This window comes from Zalophus californianus, chromosome 8 (genome assembly GCF_009762305.2).
Source record: "Zalophus californianus isolate mZalCal1 chromosome 8, mZalCal1.pri.v2, whole genome shotgun sequence".
Taxonomy (NCBI): domain Eukaryota; kingdom Metazoa; phylum Chordata; class Mammalia; order Carnivora; family Otariidae; genus Zalophus; species Zalophus californianus.
The window spans coordinates 95,299,540-95,321,966 of record NC_045602.1 but is presented as its reverse complement, the minus strand read 5'-3'; the positions used below and the strand labels follow the sequence as shown (position 1 = coordinate 95,321,966).

The 22,427-nt window shown below is 42.4% G+C and overlaps 1 protein-coding gene across 1 annotated transcript in view; it reads left to right on the top strand.

Moving 5' to 3' along the window:
• The window catches only part of SLC24A3 (solute carrier family 24 member 3), a 492,589-nt gene that overhangs the window by 412,428 nt on the left and 57,734 nt on the right, over positions 1-22,427 (top strand). Inside the window, exon 7 of the mRNA XM_027623076.2 lies at positions 20,762-20,836. Within this exon, the coding sequence (XP_027478877.1) occupies positions 20,762-20,836 (75 nt within the window). The remainder of the gene's footprint in view (positions 1-20,761; positions 20,837-22,427) is intronic.

Genomic DNA, 22,427 nt, shown 5'->3' with positions numbered 1-22,427 from the left:
GATGGCTTTTATGATATTGAGGTATGTACCCTCTATCCCTATACTCTGAAGAATTTTGATCAAGAAAGGATGCTGTACTTTGTCAAATGCTTTTTCTGCATCTATTGAGAGGATCATATGATTCTTGTTCTTTCTTTTGTTAATGTATTGTATCACATTGATTGATTTGTGGATGTAGAACCACCCTTGCAGCCCAGGGACAAATCCCACTTGGTCGTAGTGAATAATCCTTTTAATGTACTGTTGGATCCTATTGGCTGGTATTTTGGTGAGAATTTTTGCATCCATGTTCATCAAGGATATTGGTCTGTAATTCTCCTTTTTGATGGGGTCTTTGTCTGGTTTGGGGATCAAGGTAATGGTGGCCTCATAAAACGAGTTTGGAAGTTTTCCTTCCATTTCTATTTTTTGGAACACTTTCAGAAGAATAGGTATTAATTCTTTAAATGTTTGGTAGAATTCCCCTGGGAAGCCATCTGGCCCTGAGCTTTCGTTTGTTGGGAGATTTTTGATGACTGCTTCAATTTCCTTAGTGGTTATAGGTCTGTTCTGGTTTTCTATTTCTTGCTGGTTCAGTTTTGGTAGTTGATACATCTCTAGGAATGCATCCATTTATTCCAAGTTATCTAATTTGCTGGCATAGAGTTGCTCATAAAATGTTCTTATAATTGTGTTTCTTTGGTGTTGGTTGTGATCGCTCCTCTTTCATTCATGATTTTGTTGATTTGGGTCCTTTCTCTTTTCTTATTCATAAGTCTGGCCAGGGGTTTAACAATCTCGTTAATTCTTTAAAAGTACCAGCTCCTAGTTTTGTTGATCTGTTCTACTATTCTTTTGGTTTCTGTTTCATTGATTTCTGCTCTGATCTTGACTATTTCTCTTCTCCATCTGGGTTTAGGCTTTATTTGCTGTTTTTTCTCTAGCTCCTTTAGGTGTAGGGTTAGGTTGTGTATTTGAGACCTTGCTTGTTTCTTGAGAAAGGCTTGTATTGCTATATACTTTCCTCTTAGGACTGCCTTTGCTGCATCCCAAAGATTTTGAACAGTTGTGTTTTCATTTTCATGGGTTTCCATGAATTTTTTTAATTCTTCTTTAATTTCCTGGTTGACCCAGTCATTCTTTAGTAGGATGCTCTTTAGCTTCCATGTATTTGAGTTCTTTCCGACTTTCCTCTGTGATTGAGTTCTAGTTTCGAAGCATTGTGGTCCGAAAATATGCAGGGAATGATCCCAATCTTTTGGTACTGCTGGAGACGTGATTTGTGACCTAAGATATGATCTATTCTGGAGAATGTTCCATGGGCACTAGAGAATAATGTGTATTCCGTTGCTTTGGGATGGAATGTTCTGAATACATCTATGATGTCCATTTGGTCCAGTGTGTCATTTAAAGTCTTTATTTCCTTATTGATCTTTTGCTTAGATGATCTGTCCATTTCAGTGAGGGGGATGTTAAATCCCCCACTATTATTTTACTGTTGTCAATGTGTTTCTTTGCTTTTGTTATTAATTGCCTTATATAATTGGCTGCTCCCATGTTAGGGGCATAGATATTTATAATTGTTAGATCTTCTTGTTGGATAGACCCTTTAAGTAGGATATAGTGTCCTTCCTCATCTCTTATTACAGTCTTTGGTTTAAAATCTAATTTGTCTGATAGAAGGATTGCCACCCCAGCTTTCTTTTGGTGTCCATTTCATGGTAAATGGTTTTCCACCCCCTCACTTTCAATCTGGGGGTGTCTTTGGGTCTAAAATGAGTCTCTTGTAGACAGCATATCGATGGGTCTTGTTTTTTAATCCAATCTGATAGCCTGTGTCTTTTGATTGGGGCATTTAGTCCATTTACATTCAGGGTAACTTTTGAAAGATATGAATTTAGTGCCATTGTATTGCCTGGAAGGTGACTGTTACTGTATATTGTCTCTGTTCCTTTCTGGTCTGTGTTACTTTTAGGCTCTCTCTTTGCTTAGGTCACCCCTTTCAATATTTCTTGTAAGGCTGGTTTCGTGTTTGCAAATCCCTTTAGTTTTTGTTTGTTCTGGAAGCTTTTTATCTCTCTTTCTATTTTCAATGACAGCCTAGCTGGATATAGTATTCTTGGCTGCATATTTTTCTCATTTAGTGCTCTGAAGATATCATGCCAGTCCTTTCTGGCCTGCCAGGTCTCTGTGGATAAGTCTGTTGTCAGTCTAATGTTTCTACCATTGTAGGTTACATATCTCTTCTCCTGAGCTGCTTTCAGGATTTTCTCTTTGTCTCTGAGACTCGTAAGTTTTACTATTAGATGTCGGGGTGTTGACCTATTTTTATTGATTTTGAGAGGAGTTCTCTGTGCCTCCTGGATTTTGATGCCTGTTTCCTTCCCCACATTAGGGAAGTTCTCTGCTATAATTTGCTCCAATATACCTTCTGCCCGTCTGTCTCTTTCTTCTTCTTCTGGGATCCCAATTATTCTAATGTTGTTTCGTCTTATGGTATCGCTTATCTCTTGAATTCTGCCCTCATGATCCAGTAGTTGTTTATCTCTCTTTTTCTCAGCTTCTTTATTTTCCATCATTTGATCTTCTATATCACTGATTCTCTCTTCTGCCTCATTTATCCTAGCAGTTAGTGCCCCCATTTTTGATTGCACCTCATTTATAGCCTTTTTGATTTCAACTTGGTTAGATTTTAGTTCTTTTATTTCTCCAGAAAGCGTTTCTCTAATAACTTCCATGCTTTTTTCAAGCCCAGCTACTATCTTTAAAGTCATAATTCTGAACTCTAGGTCCAACATTGTACTAATGTCTGTATTCAGTACATCCCTGGCAGTCGGTACTACCTCTTGTTCTTTTTGTTGAGGTGATTTTTTCCATCTTGTCGTTTTGTCCAGAGGAGAATAGATGAATGAGAGAACAAAATGCTATCAGGGTGACAATGTTCCCAGAAAATATACTCTAAACAAATCAGAAAAGTCCTGAAGCCAGGGGAAAAGAAAGGGAAAGAAAGAAAAAAGATAAAGTTAAAGATAAAAACAAACAAAAACAGAACAAAACAAAAAAAAAACAGAATATGATCAAATATGATCAGGCTGGTGCATAGATCAGTGCCACACACTAGATTTTGGGTGTATTTTGGTCTGTTAGAAGAAAGTGCCTCCCAAAATTTTAAAGAAAAACAAACTTATATATGTACAAAAATAAGGGTTGATATGATGAAGGGATGGAATATGACTGTAAAGATGAAAATTATAAAAAATTTTATAAAAGGAATTTATAAGTTGTTTGAAAAAAAGAAAGAAGAGGATTTAAAAAAAGAAAAAAAAGGGAGAGAATATGATCAGACAGGAGACTAGAACAAAGCCATACACTAGAGATTTAGGGTATATTTTGATCTGTTAGAAGAAACTGTATCTCAAAATTTTAAAGAGAGAACAACTTACATATATATGCCAAAAATAAGGATAACTACTATGAAGGGATAGAATATGACTCTAAAAAATGTTTTGTAAAAAAGGGATTGATAAGATGTTGGTTAAAAAAGGGGAAAAGAAAAATTCAAAAGAAAAAGTTAAAGAATAATTAACTTTGAAAGACTAAATAATCATGAGAAAAAAGCCATGAATTCTATGTGCAGTATTCCCCTAGCACTGGAGTTCTGCGGTTCTCATTAATTGGTAAACTTGTTCTTGGCTGACGGTTCTTGCTGATCTTCTGGGGGAGAGGCCTGTTGCTGTGGTTCCCAAATGTCTTTGCCGGAGGCAGAATTGCCCCGCCCTTGTCGGGGCTGGGCTAAATAATCTGCTGGGGTTTGCTCTTGGGAGTTTGTTCCCTGCAAGCTTTCCATACAGCTTTGGAGGACGAGAATGAAAATTGCAGCTTCCCAATCTCCATCCCAGAGGAGCTTAGAACTTGGGGCCCTGCTCCTCAGTGCGCCCCCAGAGAAAAGCAGTCAATCACTCCCGTCTCCCTGGTCTCCAACCGCACTCCGTGCTCACCCGGCCTGTGACCGAGCGTTTCTATCTCTGGCATCTGACTCGGTGTGGAGTCTCCAAACCCAGCAGATCCCTGAGGTGCGCTCCCATGCCCCTCCTCCCGGGGGAGGAAGGGGAGTCTCCCTGGATCTGCCGCTTTTTGGGTCCCTGCTGGAGGAGCAGTGGCCCGACTGTGCCGCGGATCACAGTTTATGGCAACCCCGTGCTGAGAGCCCGCGCCTCTGCTCCGTCTCTGCAGCCGGCTTCCCTGCTCAGATACCTGGGAGCTCTGCTGCACTCAGGCACCCCCGGTCTTTCTGTGACCCCAAGGGTCCTGAGACCACACTGTCCCGCAAGGGTTGCAGCCCCCGCTTAGCCACTGGAGTGACGTCCCTCAGTGGAGCCGACTTCTAAAAGTTCCGATTTTGTGCTCTGCGGCTCTATCACGTGCCAAAAGTGGCTGACGGAGGCCCCCTTCCCCACCATCTATCCTTCAGAATATCACCTCGGATTCACTTCTCCGCACGTCCTCCTTCCAGAAAGTGGTGGCTCCTCTGTTCAGAGAGTTGCTGCTATTCTTTTCTTCGATCTCCTGTTGAGTTCTTGGGTGTTCAGAATGGTTTGATCCCTATCCAGCTGAATTCCTGAGACCAGACGAAATCCAGGTCTCCTCCTCCGCCATCTTGCTCTGCCCCCTAGATCTCCAATTCTTGATGACAGGAGTGTCAGAGAGGTGTGACCATGTTGGAAAACCACCCTGCTTTAGAATAAGTGAATCAGCTGGTTCTTTCTTATCTCCATCAGTTGACCAGTGTCTTTCCCAAGTCAGGACCAAAAAAATGGTCTTTAAAACAAGTGAATATCTGTCTAAGATGGCTTATAACTTCTGCTAGAGAAGAAAGAAAAGTCTGAGCTATCTCTGGACCTTTATAATGTCTAACATTGTAGAGGGACTCAACAGAAAAGTAGGCAAAAAAATCACATTCAAGTATTGTATCTCCTCTTTATTTTGCCTTTTGGAGACCCTACAACAATGACCACATACCCTCACTTGAAGCTTGCCTGTCTGTACACACCCTACATACCTTCAGAGAGCCAGCAATCAGCTCTCTTATTTAGAGTACTTTGGGGAAGCAGACCTATACACCTGTAAAGAAAATTCATGCTGGTTGCCATATTACTCTAGTTTCTATGTATGAGTGTGCTTCCAAAGACTGTCAGGCATTTGAGAAAACTTACCAATGAAAGGACCAAAATGGGTAAACAGAAGAGCTCTCCACCGAGTAACCAATAATTCAGGTGATAGAAATAAACTTTAAAAAAATTTTAATTTGTATTCTCAAGGGTTCCACAAGTATATTAAAGACATAAAATCAGAACAGGCTGCTCTAAAATAAAAAATAAAAAAAAGGAAGGGAGGTGGGAGTTGAGGGAATAATCAGTAAAAAAAGAAATTGTTTAAAAAAATTTATAATGTGACTTCCAAAATGTAAAAAATATGAAAAGAACTTTAATAATAGAATTGATATGGTAATGACCAAAACAAAGACTTTAGAGACATAAGAGTAGTGGCATTTAGAACAGAAAGAAAACATGATGTTTCCATCATGTTAAGAAATCTGGAAGATCAAATGGGGGCTCCAATATGAAATTTAGCTAGGGTTCCAGAAGAAAGTATAGAAATTAGAGGAAAAGTCAACAAATATATAATAATAGGAAATGTCCTCTAGCAGAAGGAAAACAAAAGTCTACATATTGAGAGTTGACACAGTAGTGAACAAAGAGAATGAAAATACATCTATACCTAGAAACATCTGCATGAAATGTTGAAACATCGAGGCTAGAGATCCTAAAATTTTCAGAAAGGAAACAGGTCATGTACAAAGGAATAGAATTGGACTAACACTGGATGCTAGAAGACAACAGAAATATACTTCATTAGGAAAGATAATAAATTTAGACCCAGAAAGATAATAAATTTAGACCCAGAATTCTATAGTTAGCTAAACTGGCAATCAAATGGGAGGTAAGATAAAAATGTATTTCAACAAAATAAAGCTCCGAAATTTTACCTCTTACCTAACCTTTTTTTTTAGGAAGCTACTTAAGAATGTGCTCCAGCAAAATGAGGGTAAAACCTAAAAAAAGAGGTTGGCAAAATTAACACAGAAGTCCAATAAAAAGAAATCCCAAAAAACAAGCTGAACAAGCAGGTCTAAAAAGAAAATGGTTCAGATTTTCAAAGAGAGAGAGTTCTAAGGTCCCCAAGAAGAAAAATGGAATTAATTGCAAGTCATATATTTAAAAAAAAATGTGTGTTAGGGCACCTGGGTGGCTCAGTTGGTTGAGCATCTGACTGTTGATTTAGGCTTAGGTCATGATCTCAGGGTCCAGGGATCAAGCCCCACATTGGGCTCTGTGCTGAGTGTGGAGTCCACTTGAGATTCTCTCTCTCTCTCAAAAAAAATTTTTAAAAAAATGTATCTGCACATGTCGGTAATATGAGGAAGAAGGCACACATCAAGTCTCCCAACAAGGAAAGGAAAAGGTAGTTTCAAACCTCAAGACAAAAATCTATGCAAGAAAAGTACTGCAAATATATAATGCAAACTAAAATGCAGAATCTCTTTTTTAAGGATGATGTTTAAGATGATAAACTATTTTATCTTGACATAAGAACATTATCTTTTGAATAACAAGTGGGTGGTGACATTGAACCTGTAAGAAAAGATTACATTTTTAGCATGCTATTTGGCTCTACAATGAGCAATATTCACTTTCTAGTCGTTCTAATATAACTGCTCTTTATTTTTTTCTACATTTACACTCAACCTTCAGATAAAACGTGGACAACTAAAAAGATGGTGATAGAATATAAATTATTTCATATTGACAATGTAAAATTCAAGTTATATTTGAGAGAAGTTTAAATTAGAAGGTGGGATAAGAAGGTGGCTTGAGACAGGAATGTGAGCACTCTTCTCCTACCTAATATGGAATCAAGACATATTTCCAAAAGCTAATGGAATGTGAGATGGAGGAGGAAAAGTTCAAAGATTTATTAGCCCTGATAATAATAATATAACTTTCAAACATTAGGAGTGTAAGATGTAGGGAATAATGTAAATGAGCTAAATCTTCGTTTTTCAAATGATGATGTCTAAAGTGGATAAATCTAGAAAGAATTACTATGATCCCTTTATTTGGGATAAGAACTAAGAACTAAAAGAACCAAAAAGGAAAATGACTAAAATTGTATACTGCCAGGAGGTGGGAGGGATGAGGCAGGGATGATTGTTTTTCATTAATAAGACCCTGTAAGTACTACTTAGTTTTTGTAATACGTGCTATTTAATTTCCTTAATAGGAGTATAAAGTCATTAACATAACTCCCAGAAGAATTAATTCAAGGCTCAGGGGAGGGGGAAGGGAAGGTAGGAGAGAAGTCTATTATATAGACTTTAATATTGTGCCAGGTGGAATTCTAAACCTGGTGCATGTATCAGCACATTTAATCTGGGTAATAACCTTTGACGGGGGGTGCTATTATCATCTCCAGTTTGAAGATGAGGAACAGAAGCAGAGACTTGAAGTAAGAGCTTGCCCAGGGCTGTGTAACCAGTAACTGCTGCAGCTGGGATTCGAACTCAGGGATGCTGGCCCAGGGTCCTTGCTCTTCACCATTCTGCTCTATGCTGTTATAATTCCTGTGGGATTGTTTCCTCGCCTTTCCTTTTTTTTTTTTTTTTTTAAGATTTATTTAGTTAGTTTAGAGAGAAAAAGGGAGGGGCAGAGGGAGAGAGAGAATGCCAAGCTACTCCCCACTGAGCACAGAGCCCACTGCAGGGCTCAATCTCATGTCCTGAGATCATGACCTGAGCTGAAACCAAGAGTCCGATGCTTAACTGACTGAGCCACCCAGGCGCCCCTTCCTCGCCTTTCCTAATGAGAGGTCAGGAGCAATGAACATATGGAGGTAGAAGCAAACTATTTCATGGTAGCTTTGTGACACCTAAAATGACTAAAAGCAGAAATGTTAAGAATGGATACTTCCGGTGAGTGAGAGGGGGTGGGGAGGTGGAAGGCACGGGGAGGCAGAAAACTTTTGCTTACCTTCATGCTCAGTCTACCGCTTGATTTTTTTTAACCATAATCATCAATTTTGTGTTTTAAAGTTTGTGTTACCCAAAACTTAAAAATTTCAGTGGACTTTTATTTTAAAATCAGATAGGAGTGGGAAGACATTTATGAAAACTCATTTATGTTTCTTCTGTCTCCCAAGATCAGAGATAATTTGTATAAATGTGTGTGATTTATGCATACAAATGCACTCTTTGGAAATGGATTTAAACATTTTATTACTTTAAGTGTTTGTTTCATTTGAAGGGAAATATATTAAAATTTTCTTGCCAATGCTTCTATCCAACTTAAAGCTCCAGACAAAGATTAGTCTTGTGACTGTAAAATGAAGCTGTGTGATCCCTGAGGCCAGGTCCTGAAATGCTATAGAGCTTCTGCTTATTCCCTTGGGACACTTGGATTCAGAGCCCTGAGCCCCCACGGAAGTGTCTGACTGCCCTGAGGCTGCTATCCTGTGAGGAAGCCTCGGCCACATGGAGAGGCGATGTGTAAGTTCCGTCAGTAGCCCCTGCCGAGATCCCAGTCCATGGCCAACAGGAGCCATCGGTCATGCAAGCGAGCCAACCTGCCAATGACTCCAGCCCCTATGACTATAGCCCCTGGCCTTTGCGTCTTTCTGGCTATAAAGTTAAATCCAGCAATTCTACACTTTTTGTTTTACACTGACATGACTCACAAAGTGAATTTTTATTATAAATCCCAAAAAGATATTAAAACAAATCTACTTTATAAGCAGAGTGATGTATGGCAAACACTCCTCGTGTGTAGACTATGAAATATTCATAAGGAATATATAAAATTCGTTATCATTTCTCATAACCTCATACACAGAGAATGGGGTTTTCGTCCATGTTGTGTGGGACTGGGAAGTGCCGGGCACTTCGTTTCTCATTATCTGGGCATCTGTCAGACTAACAGGTCATGGCAGGAGGGGACAGGGGTGTCAACCCCAGCTGCTCAGGGTAAAATCACCTAAGAATGGAAAATTCCAGTAGCCAAACCACAGCCCAGCTCAGCTGACTCACCATCTCTGAGGGTGGGACCCAAGCATGAGTGTTTCATACGGCTTCCAGATGGTTCCACCAAGCAGCCAAGGTTGAGAACCAGGCCTCCCTGAGTCTGATTCAGAAGTTCTGGGGTGAGCCCAGAAATCTGTATTTATCGAACAGACCCAGGTCATTCTTATGACCAGGTAAGTTGAATAATCACCTGTAAGGGGCTGACCATGTGGGCTCTGCAGGACTGACACCTGGCTCAATCACTTTCAAACTGTGAGCCATGGGTAATTATGTAACCTCACTAAGCCTTAGTTGACTCATCTCTAAAATGGGAGTATTGAAAAACTGGAGGGAAAAAAGCATATAAGGTGTTTGGCATAGTGTTTGGTGCAGAAGAACCAATTTTAAGACATTGGCTATTATAAGCATGGGCTCCACTGCTGACCAAGGCCTCTTGGGAAACAGTCCTAATACTGGTCCCTGAAGGTTCCAAATTATTCAAAGAGACATTTTCTTGCCTACACATGAGATAGGATGCTCCAGATAAAGCCACAACTTGCAAGTACTGCACACATGCCCAAGATCCCTTTCACCTCCAAATTAGAGGATTTTCTCAGACATCGTTGAATGGATCCTTGCAAGTTGCTGAGGGTCAGGTGTGGGTAAATATTATCATTCCCGGTAGAGAACTGAAATGCGGAAGAGCATAGGCCATGCCCCGATCACAGGGCACCATAAGGGTGAAGCCGGGGAGAAGTCTCTGGAAAGTGGGGAGAATGAGAGACAGGGAGGAGGCTGTAGATGGAGGGGCGGGGCCCCATCCCCAGTCCTGGCAGACACCTGGAGACTACCCCTTGCCTCTGCTTTCTCTGCACGGCATGAACACGTCTCCCTACTTTTGTCCTTACAACACTGCACTTTGATGACTTTTCCAAGTCCAAGAACAGCAAAGGTACTAACTGCTCTCCACTTACATGGTCATCTGCAAGGTGAGAAAATTTACCTAACTACTTAGATAACCTCTCACCATGTTTTTGGTTAAGAACTATTTCTTGGCTCTTTGGGCAAGAGGTTTTGGTTGGCCGGCTGGTGTTACTGGCTGTCCCCCCCACCCACCTCCCCACCACTCCATTCCCTCAGCTCTCTGCTTTATTGCCTAACGCAGAAGAAGCCAGAGTGTATTGATGTTACCACATTTTAATTCTCGGTTTCTTTAACTCGGGGAGAAAGTATCTTCCAAGCACTCATTAAAGAAATGTTCTTGTGTTCAATTTGCCCTGGCTTCAGAATCGATTCATGAACATCACCTGCTGTCCCTACCCTGAATCACAGAAATTGCTTAAAATAGATTGCCTGACAGATCAGCTGGAGCCAGATGAGCCACACAGACGTGGCAACCAGTATTTTTTTAGTATGAAAATATCACTGCACTGCATCCACTCAGGAGTAGGGGACAGGTGCTTCCTTCGCAACCTACAGCCCCCACAGGTGGTGGTCTCCCACATTTCCTTTGAACACATACTCCATTATAAGTCAGATTAACTCCTGATATTGTGGAAGTCCTATTTGTCAAACAGTGGGGATAAATCTTAATTTTTAAAGCACAGGCTCCATGTTGCCTCTCCTCAATAACTTGAGGAAGCCAGGGAAACATGGATCCTTCCAGGGATGAAAGGGACACGTCTAAATCCATACCCAAGCCTGTGGGCTGAAAAAAAGCTGGCTCTCCTGTTTTTCTGTCCTCTTTGTCTTGAGCATTTTAATATTCAGAGACTAGAGGGAAATGGTGTGTCTGTCCCCCATGATTCTACCACCGGCTTCTCTATGTGGCGGTATTATAGACACTAAACACTCATGTAATAAATAATGTGTATCATTTTAGCCAGGGTCTTACTTCCAGAAGCCTAATTAAAATACTTGGTCATAGCTGTCTGATTTCTGAACTCACATGATATGTATTAATTTCCTTTTTCATCAACACTTCAAATGCAGAGAAGCCCCACAGCATTTGGGGGACCCTACTACCTCTGATGATGTGTCACAGATCAGGACACTGAGATGATCCCTTAAGCTTGAGATTGTCCTTCTAGGTTTCATAATCCATGAAATGAAGAAATATTTGTCTCCTATGTATATTTGGCTACTACTCCCAAATGGTATAAATTTAAAAATAAATTTAGCACCACTCTGATTTGGATTCTTTATACCATCTTTTCAGCAGACAGAGTAGGAGAGTGTACAAGGGAGCCGGAATTTCCCTGGCATGGTTCTACAAAGGGACTGGACAAGGGGTGATCCCCCAGCATCTTCAGCAGGCTTGGTGCTAGAAATGGACAAAGTAGGAAACACCATACGTAGAAGCTTTAGGGTGCTTCTAATTTGCAGCTACAGCTCAAACACATCCAGTTGCTCTTTAGTGCAAAGATCCAGCATTGTGTCCAGCCCCACTGCCCAGGGTGAAGGCCAAGAGCCACCCCACCAGCCTCCCGCTCATTACATTTCAGTTCTGCAGGTGTGACCCAGACTCGGAAATTCACTGTCCTCTGGGCCAGCACTTCTCACACTGTAACGTGCACATGGTCACGTCACCTGGGGGTCTTGTTAAAATGCAGATTCGGATTCAGCAGATCTAGACTGGGGCCCAAGAGTTGCACTTCTAACAAGCTGTTCCGGACCACACTTGGGGTAAATAGCAGGAGGTGTGCAGCAGGCTGTGGCGAGAGCATCTCTTCAGCCAGAGGACTGACACCCATTCTGCATTTCCTGGGCTGAGGTAGGAGAATGAATGTTTGTGAGCCACTTCAGTTCTTCCTGGAAAATGATATAAATATAGACAGATTTCTCTCCACGATAATGGATGAAACAGAAAGCACACATAATTGAAATCATCAGAGAGCCCCAAATAGTGCTTTTGCCATTAGTTTCAAGCCCCTCCATCCGAGTGCTTAAATCAGCATACCCAGAAGGGACTGAGAGGCACCTCACCTCCCGCCACCTTACTGACAGAGGGGCAATTAAGTAAATGATGAAAAGCCAGGAACCGAGAACGAGTAGACCCTCAAGACTTCCTTTTCCAAAAACTAGATTAGAGGCGTCTGTGAACTTGAGTGAGAAAAAAAATTACATCTTTACTTTTACTGACCAATTAGGTTTAACATTTCATTATTCATGAGGCACCAAAACAGCAGTAGCTACTCGTGACTTTGTCTCCGGCAGAAATACAAGATATTTTCATGCTACATTACAGCTATTGCAGATTATCTGGGATTGCTCTCCTTACTCATCAATACATTGAATGACTAACTCTTCTTACAATAAGGAAACTTCCTGGCTCTTGTTAATAAAGAAGCACATAGATCACTAATATCTCCATTTCTCCATGTTTTGATAACCAGATTTCAGTAAATCAGTTTCTTTGTCATTCTTTGTTATTTATATCTTTTACTACGCAGTTCTGAAAAGGGGTCCGTAACGTATGAAGGCGTGCATCGCACAAAATGTTTAAGACCTCCCTCCCCTAGCACAATGTTGGGCTGTAAAGAAATGGCAGCCGGTGCATTCGGCATGGTCAACACTAGTTCAAATAATTCTTTTAGGTCAGGGATCACAAGTGCATATTCCTGTAGAGCCCAGGTATATAGGAAAATGAGTGAAGTGGTCCAGTCTAAAAGAAACAACAGCAGAGAAAAAGTTATATATGGCAGCTGACTCTTGCCTTTGGAGTTGGGGACAGTGGAGTTGAGGGGACTGTGGCAAGCTGAAGAATGTAGTCCTATCTAAAGAGGGCATGTCTGACGGCTCCACAGTGACATGAGAACACCCCCAGGTTGCCAGGTCTTCAGATTTTTCTGAGAGAAGCCAAAAGTCTTGGTGTTGTGGAAATCCTCCCCATCAGACACACAATATTGTAATGTATATCTTGGCAATGACTGCAATTAACAAGAAACAGAGGGGAAAAGATATGCTGAGCAGGCCAAACAACCAGAACAAAAGAGCAATCAATATCCAGCATGAGATAAATAGACAAGATAGAAAAAATTCGGCTTTCCCTTTGCCTTAAGAATATTTCAAAATCACTAAACCTCCAGTTTTGTACTTAAAGAAAGGAAAAATTGTTGTCTTAACCAACACCCAAAATTTTGTAAGGAGGGCTATCAGATTTAGCAAATAAAAATAGAGGGCACCCAGTTAAATTTCAATTTCAGATAAGCAAAAAATATATTTTTAATATATTCCCCAGGTGATATTTGAAGTCATACTTACATTTTTAAAAATTACTTATTGTTACCTGAAATCCGTATTTAACTGGGTGTCTTGTATCTTATCTGGCAACTTTACTTATAAGCCAACTCCCAGTGTGATGGAGTAGTTACTACTAAAACTAATATGTAATATTGACAACCAGCACAGCAATTGCATTTTTCTTTTGGTCGGGTAGCATTTTTATTGGAGGACCACATGCATTCAGGAAAGTGCACATATCATCCCTACAGCTCAGTGACTTTTCACACCCAAGCACACGCAGTAACCAGTACCCTGATCCTGATCAAAAAAGAGAACGGTCCTGGCCTGCAGGAGCACCTCATGCCCTTTCAGGCTCTATCCCTGGCCCAAGGGGAATACCATTCCAGACTTAAAAGAGCATAAGTTTGGGGTGTCTGGCTAGCTCAGTCAGTAGAGCATGCCACTCTTGATCTCTAGGGTGGTGAGTAGAGATTACTTAAAAATAAATAAATAAACTAAAATAAAATGGCATAAGTTAATATGCTCTGCTTTCAAACCTTCTGTAAATGGGATTGGGTTGTATTTTTAAGCTTACAAAACTGTGTATGTGTAGGGTGCCTGGATGGTTCAGTTGGTTGAGCGTCTAACTTCAGTTCAGGTCATGATCTTGGGGTCCTGAGATTGGACCCCATGTCGGGCTCTGCGATCAGCCCAGAGTCTGCTTCTCCCTTGCCTCTGACCATCCTCCCACTGGTGTTCTCTCACTCTCTCTCTCTCAAATAAGTAAATAAAATATTAAAAAAAAAAACGTGTGTGTGTGTGCATGTGTGAGAGAGAATGCTTACTCTGATTATTGGATTATTGTGTATAAATCTATGTTTTGGGGTACAGAAGACACTGCTGGTGCTCTGCCCATGATCCCTTGCCCTTGCCATTTCAGTTCCCACCAGCCTGACTTCCAACTACCAATACCTGCATTTCTCTTTCTGAAGGCTCTCCTTGGTCACTGCCCCTGGGCAGGGAGTGCCAAGCATTAGCAGTCCTGGGTACAGCCCTCAACCAGTGACTGATGGGAGTGAGTGGATAAATACCCCAGCTCTCTCTTCCCTTGGGTGAGACAATGGAGGAGGCGCATTCTCCCTGGTCTCACAGAACTCCCCATCAAGAATCAGGATTGTACCCCAGTTGCATCTGCTGTAACTTGCTTCTTGTCTTCCTTCCATCACCTGCCTCACTTCCCCCAGACCCCAGCACTGTTTCCTAGAACCACCTCCCACATAACCTTGGTGCACTCAAATCCTTGCCTTGGGCTCTATTTCTGGGTGGAGCCAAGCTCACACATCCAGTGACATGAAATTACCCTCAGTACCCTGCATTTATTCAACCAACTCGTACCTGGTGCTGGTACCTAGTGCGGCCAGATACAGTGGTGAGTGCAGACTCTACACCTTGTCTTAGCATGGGCAGAGGGCTCCAGCAGCACAGCAGGCCACAGTCCTGTGGCCACAAATCCGGGATTTCTTCCCTAAGGCAGAGCTAGCCGACTCCTTGTGAATTCTGCTGTGTGTAAGCACAGTCAGAGCTACCATATTTTGAAGGCCTACCAGGCAATAACTTGTATTTAATGTGAAAACAACTGCAGGTAACATTTTGGATAATTGAGAAGGCACTCCAGAGTCCTGGGTGCTCCAGGTCATGATGAGCATCCATGGTTATTGTTCAGTACAATCAATGAAGAACGAGCGTTCAAGAGATTACCGTCTGTCTGCACTGTCCTGATGCGGCCTCATTTTTATTTAAATATATCTCCAATAGCAGCTTGTTTACTTGTCATTTGCTTTCCCCACATACATCTCAAAATGAGATTTCTTAGGAAAAAAAATAAAATTAAACATACAAATTTTTGCAAAGATTAATAAGCAAAGGTTCACTGTATTTTGCAGAAGCATGGTCTTTGTACATGGCCTGATTGTTACGGTCCATTTCTGACAATAAACCAGAATGCAGGAGACTTTTATATAAAAGGGTTTTTTTCCCGGGATCTAAGGATTTAAAAAGTGTACTTGAATAATGCACAGACAGCAGCGCCAAGCCTTCCCCATGGGAGGAAGACCCAGGTCAGGCCCTCACCGGTTCTCAGCACCACTGGGTGTGCTCAGACTGGGTGGGGAATGCCCCAGAGCCCCATTCTTGCTCCACATCGTGTGGTTGCCTTTCCTGAGATAAGAATTGGCGGTAGAAATTGTGTCAGCTCAAAAGCTTGGAACAAAACTCATGTTATGATTTTTCAAATCCCTTTTCCGTGAAATCTGTGTGAAATAACAGTATTTCTGAGACGATAGTTGTATGTTTTATGTCATGTAACTATTATGCTGTTCTGACTGCTTCAATAGTTTTTCAAAAAGGCAAAGCGCTTACAAGTCGAGGGTATTTGTGCCTTTTAAAATGTGTCTGCAATGTCAGATTCTGCTGTTCATCGAGAAAAATCATCATATGTATTACATTATATATATTTACACTATATATTTGTGTATATGCTATGTGTGTATATTATCATATATATAAATAGCTGTATACAGATTTGCAGTATATATCCAGGAATATACAGAAAACATACCATTTTATCATAAACAATTACTTTTAACCTCCTAGAAGGAGCCAGAATTCCAGAAGATTATCAGTCAACATTTGAATAAAGGAGAATGTGTTTTTCCTCTGTTTTAGAAGGGTGGTTTTTTTTTTTCTTTTGGCATCATGCCACTCTGAAACCAAATGAAATCATAAAAAGGAAACTAAAGCTGCATATTTAATAGAAAAAGTGTAAAATGCACTCTAGAAATAGAAAAGATGATCAAGAAATATCAAGATGAAATTTCAGTTGGGAGGGATTCCTAGAGCTAGGTGGGAAATAGAGTGTCTGCCTTTAATTTACGGGGGGAGTTTGCCAGCAATGGCCTTCTGTAATCTGCATTATTGATTAATGAGGTCAAGGGCAGAATTACTCACTGTTGGTTTCCTCCCAGGAGCCCTGTTCTGGTCTCTTCGCCAGAGTGACTTCTCGGTCTTCCTTGCAGCCAATTTGCAAAGTGCTAAGGAGGTACTGTCCTCCCATAAGTGCCCCCCCCACCGAGTTGGGTGACACCTGCCAACAGATGACAAAGAGGCTCCCATTTTGATGAAGAGGTGCTAATAAATGTGTTCACGACCAGAGTCTGATGGTTGCTGGCCTCCATCTAGAGATAAAACACCCTTCACTGAGAAGCAAAGGGAACCACTTAGACCCCATGCACCCCAATTTGTGGAAAAGTGAAACATTCAATCACCAAACAATGAGCTGTATCGGTATTTGTTTGTTTGCTTTAACTAAACTAGCTAGAGTAGTTTCCAGTTTATTTCGAGGACTCTCTCCCCCCTGGAATACATCCATACCATATCCATATCTGTGGTCCTTATGGTAACACCTTTCTGCTTGGATTACTTGGCCTGAATCTCTTTAAAGCAGTATATATTTTAAATTGAGCTGTGGTCACTGCTTTTTTTGTCTCTCACCTGCAATTTTTCCCTCCTTTGTCTACCGTCTCCAAAGTCAAAGAGAAAAGATGATCTCTGTAGGAGGCAATCACAAATGGGTGTCTGCTTTTCACCCCTGCCTGCAGTGAGGCATCGTGCCATGGTGTGAGGAGACAGGGGCTTGAGACCCCGGTTTCCTCCTGGTTGAGATCCCAACCCTTCCCACCAGATTGCTGGTCAGCAAGCGTGACAGTGCCCACCTTATTTGGTCACTATAGGATTGAATGAGATAACCCTTCCTGATCCCTGGATTTGCAGAAAGTGTCATGTAAATATTTGCTGTTGTGATGAGTGGCGGTCACAGAAGCGTAAGGTAGAGGTAGACAGGAGGTCATGGTCAGAGCTCCTCAGTGGTGCTTTAATTCCTTCTAGAGTGTGGAAAGTAATTATTCTCTGGTTTGTCTCCTTCTTACTTATCTTCCAGTTCATTGCTTCTATAGAAAAAAGTTGGTTTTGCTCAAGTGTGGGCTCTGAATCTAAAGCTAAATTTGATGATGGTCCAGCGACTGAAAGCTATTCCGGAGGATAAAATAATCACTACTCATCCAGAGTTGGCATGTAGGCTTAATGCAAGGTGTATTTCTTGCAGCAGTAAATCTAAGTGGATAATTTGTATTATACTTTCTTATTTTTAAATTTAATTATACTTTAATTAATTTTTAATATGCACAGAGCTTAAAGAGGCAACCAGTTCTAAAAAGCTTATTATGAAAGACAGCTCTCTACCAGTCCACCAGCACCGTTTCCCATTCTTTTGACGCAATTGTGTTTTTTAAATGACGTATAGTTGATGCACGATGTTACGTTAGTTTCAGGTGTCCAGCATCAGGATTGGTGGGGCATGTCCTCCAGTAGCTTTTTGAGAAAGGATACATAGGAAGTAAAGGTTTTGAGACAGTTACACTTTTATTTTTATTCTTCTCTCACTCTTAATGAATAGTTTGGTTGGGCACAGAATTTCAGGCTGAAATCATTTTCCTCTCTAATTTTGAAGGTGTCTCTCCATTGTCTTCTAGTTTCCAGCACTTTTGTTCAGAAGTGAAATGTCATTCTGGTTTTGATCCTTTGTATGTAATCCCATTTCTCTCTTTCTGGTCGTTTCTAAGACCTTTTTCTCTGTGCCAGTATTCTGAAAATTCATAATGATATGCTTCAGTGTATATATATATATATATATATTTTTTTTTTTTTTTTGGTCCATTGTGCTGAACACTCAGGAGGCTGTTTTACTCAGAAAATGCACATCCTTAACTTCTGGGAATTTTTTAAAAATTATTTATTCGATTATTTTCTCTTTCCTGTTTGCTGGAACTTCTGTCTATAAGTGCCAGGTTTCCTGTTTCTGTTAAGGTGAGGGAGGTACAGTCACTGGTCTGCTTGAAGTGAGGGAGATAATTTGTGGATTACATTTTCAAATACTGTTTCAGTGATCCTGTCTTCAGACCCTCCTTCACCCCCACTTCTAGAGCTTTGCCCACTGCCAGCTGAGTGGACCACTGTTCTGCTTTCCAGCATCTGGGATGCCTGGGTGGTTCAGCTGGTTATGCGTCTGCCTTCGGCTCAGATCATGATCCCAGGGTCCTGGGATCAAGTCCCATGTCAGGCTCCTTGCTCAGCAGGGAGTCTGCTTCTCCCTCTGCAGGCCGCTCCCCCTGCTTGTGCTCGCTCATGCCCACGCTCTCTCTCCCTCTCTGACAAATAAATAAATAAGATCTTTGATCAGCTCATACATTCTCTTTTCCTTGGGGGTTTATGCCTTGTTAAAAAAAAAGAACCCCGTTACTATTATCTTGTTCTGGTATAACAAGAAAGAGCAAAGGTCATGGTATGTTTCTAGTCTGTTATGTTTAACCAAAAGCCCAAGTGATTTTTTTAAGGAAATTCAGAATTGATGTTTGCCACATGTTTTAAGTCCGTTTTCCTAATCATCAGACACTGAATAAATATTCACAACCTTTTATGACCTGCTGGAAAATGGACAGTTCCAGTCCAATGTAAGCTATTCCATAGATAACCACGGATTCTAAGAGCATACAGTACAAGGAGAGAGAATGATAAGAGGGCAAAGAATACATTCGTTGTGGGGTGCCTGGGTGGCTCAGTCATTAAGCGTCTGCCTTCGGCTCAGGTCATGAGCCCAGCGTCCTGGGATCGAGCCCTGCATCGGGCTCCCTGCTCGGCGGGAAACCTGCTTCTCCCTCACCCTCTGTTTGCCTCTCTGCCTACTTGTGCTCTCCCTCTCTCTCTCTTTGTCAAATAAATAAATAAATAAAATCTTTAAAAAATAATAGTAATACATTCGTTCTAAAGTGATTTCTGTGGCATAAGCTCTCTTCTTGACAACCCCATCATCCATAACTTAGATCTGCAAATACAAGACCTAATAAGGCAAAATCAGCAACAGAAAAATACCTAAGTGTCCCTATAACAAGTGGAAGAATGTGTTCATAGAAGGAGACCTCATTACTCATTTATGGTTCTATTTAAGTCCTATCTTTCATGTTATTTGAATCCAGAAAGCCTTTTCTGGTTTGACTTTGCCTGATCTTTTCTTTATAGACGGACACAGTCATCAGGGAGAAAAAGGCTCCAAATGTTGTCTTGTCCCCAAATCCCTTTTTCCTATTGTCTCTGGTGCAGCATGTGGCTGTCATTGGCCCAGCCGACAGCTGACATTTGCTGTGTCCTTCACTTATGAGGCCAAGGGCAAAGGCAACTAGACAGGTCCTGTGGCCGAGGGGTGGTTGACACTTGTCTTGGGAGGCGGGAGGGAGTTGTGGGTGACAGCCAGGAAGCACTTCTGACCCTGTTCTGCAGACTCTTTCACCCTTCTTTTTGAGAGTCTGCCAAAATGGACCCACTCCACAAAGCAAAGAAAAAATAGCAGGTATCCCTCAAAAGGAGATTTGGGAGGGCTTACCAAGGAGAAATGACTTTTCCTCCAGAACAGGGATCTTAACCTGGCGCCTGCAGCTCCCCGCTTGCAGCTGCCTTTCCTCCCCATGCCCCAACCCTGCTCGTTGCCCTCCTTTGTCTCACCCAGGGGCCTCCTTCTCCTGCAGGAAGTCTGGACACAGCAGGCCAGGGCTGTCATAGCCTCCGGCCGTGTGCCTCCTGGCCTCATCATAGCAGAGCCATCATATCCTTAAAGGGACATTGCCCAACTGCTAAGAATAACATTTTCTCCAGATAAATATGCAAATCAATATTTTAAAAATTCTGACGAAACAAGGAGCCAGTTGCCGACAAGGACAGCCATGTAATAGAGGGGAGAGAAGGGGGCAGCAGACTGGGCTTGTCCCAGCCCCTTGTGAAGGGCAGCGGCTGCCCAGCCCTGGGGCTCATTCCATGAGCCTGAGCTGCAGCAGACATGAGAGCCTTGACAAGGACACAGGGTAGGTCGCTCCTCCATCCCCTTGGCATGAGGGATGCTAAGGCTGGTAGGTTCCTGGGAGACACAGGTCTTTGATTCCACTTTGCTGAGCCTTCCTCGTGCTGCCCAACAGCCTGGGACATGTCCACCCGAACTTCTATCCCTCCTTCATAGGGGTCAGACCCAAGGTGCAGGTGGGTGGCACTCCTACCTTCCCCCCTGGCTCCCTCCCCATTTCCTCTCATGAGTGTCTTCCCCTCACAAAACCGTTGCAGGTTTAATCCCATCTTGGAATCTGCCTTTCTCAGAAGATCCGGACTAATATGCCCAAAGACCTTCAGTAAATTCATATTGGCGGGCAGATTGACCGGGACCAGCACAGGAGACAGAAATACTAAGTTGTGTTCTCGGTTTATCATTGGCCAGAGCCACCAGGAGCCATGTTTTCTCCTTTGCACCATCAAATATCCTGTTTCTCACTGTCTTTTGCCCTTTTCCTTCAGGTTGTGGCTCTTTCCTCCTGGTGCCTGCTGAGGGATTCGATCTACTACACGCTGTCTGTGGTGGCGCTCATCGTGGTAAGTGTGTGACGCACCCCTCCCTTGAGTCCCCTTGCCATTTGACTCTTAACTCCTCCTTCTCACCCCTCGGGATTATGTGCAGCTTCTCTGCATGGAGCAAGTTCAAGGTCTCTGGTGACGAATGAGAGAACGGATATCTATGCACGGAGGTGGCTTCTCTTCCAGCTGCTTTGATCACCCAGAACCCCAGAGTGATAGTTTGGTGCTCAGAACAGGAGGGTTGACTCTGGTTAGCTGGTTCCATGAGAGTCATCTGCTGTTTTCCTGTGACCCCCTGACCATTCCCTCGCACTTTCTCACAGGCTCCTCTGGAACTCTCTTCAGCATCAGTGTCCCTGGGTTTGGACCTTACTTCCCCCTCTCCACATGCTCTCCCAGGACAGTGCCCATGGCCATTACCACCTTTGTGGTGGACACGTCCACACTGTATTCTTGGCAATGGCATCCCCCTGAGCTCCAGTCACAGAGAAGCCCCTCTCTACTGGACATCTTCCTATCCCAAACTCAGTGTGTCTCTAAACTTACTGTGACTTCCCCAAGACTGGACCCTCTTTCTGTATTTCAACCCCCGTTTCTCTCCTAGCCACCCAACCTGCGGATGATATTAAGTTGACCTTTCCCCCAATTCCACTGTCCCAATTTGGCTTCATTGTAGATTTTCATCTTGTAAAAATCTCCCCAGTGTGTCCCTTCATAGCCCATTTTAGTTGAGGCTTTTTATGTCTTTGGCCTGAGCTGACACAGTCTGTCGTGGGTCAGTATGACGATGAGAAGCATTGCTGCCACCCATCCCCCCCCCCTTCTACCCCCAGGTGAGTCCTCAGAGTTGTCCAAGTGGTAGCTCTACAAAGAACATGCTTGTGGCTCCATGTCACCTGTGGGGACGATTCCAAACCCCTCAGCTTGGCAAGCCGAATCATCCAGGAGAAGGGTGGTGAATCGGAAAGACACTGAAATGGGAGTTAGGACATCTGACTCCTAATCATGGCCCCCTCCCTTCTGGCTAGCTCTAATGACCTTGGAAAAATCAGTCTCCTCAAGTCATGGTTTTCTCACCTACAAAACAGGAATAGATCTACTAAAGTGTTTACTCCCCTATTTACCAAGTACTTGCCTGTTGGTTATTTAATTGTCAATATCTATACAAATAAGTTGAAAGTGATGTTTAATACAAGACTTTCTACAAGGAACCCATAGATACTTCAGCCAACAGCAGTTCCTGGCAGTGAAGATCTTGGGTGTACAACCACAGTCCCCTCATTCCAGGGGCCATTGATAATCAGAAGGGTCAAGACCTGCCCAAGCAGCAGAGCATTCAGATCCACCATGTTGGAACTGAAGACATGCCTCCTCTGTCGAACTTCTGGTTGGTAGACTTAAGAACACGCCTGGATTCTATGTTCTCATTCTCAATTACTACCTGTAGGTATGGTAATGGGTAAGGTATGATCACCCCAAATCTAGAAGACTCTTCTGTTCACAAAGAATTCTCAAACACTTGTTGCAGCGAGCTTTGTTCTGTGACATGGGAGCCCACGTTGATCACATGCACCGTCTGCTCTCCTGCCTTTGGGGTAATTTAGGATGG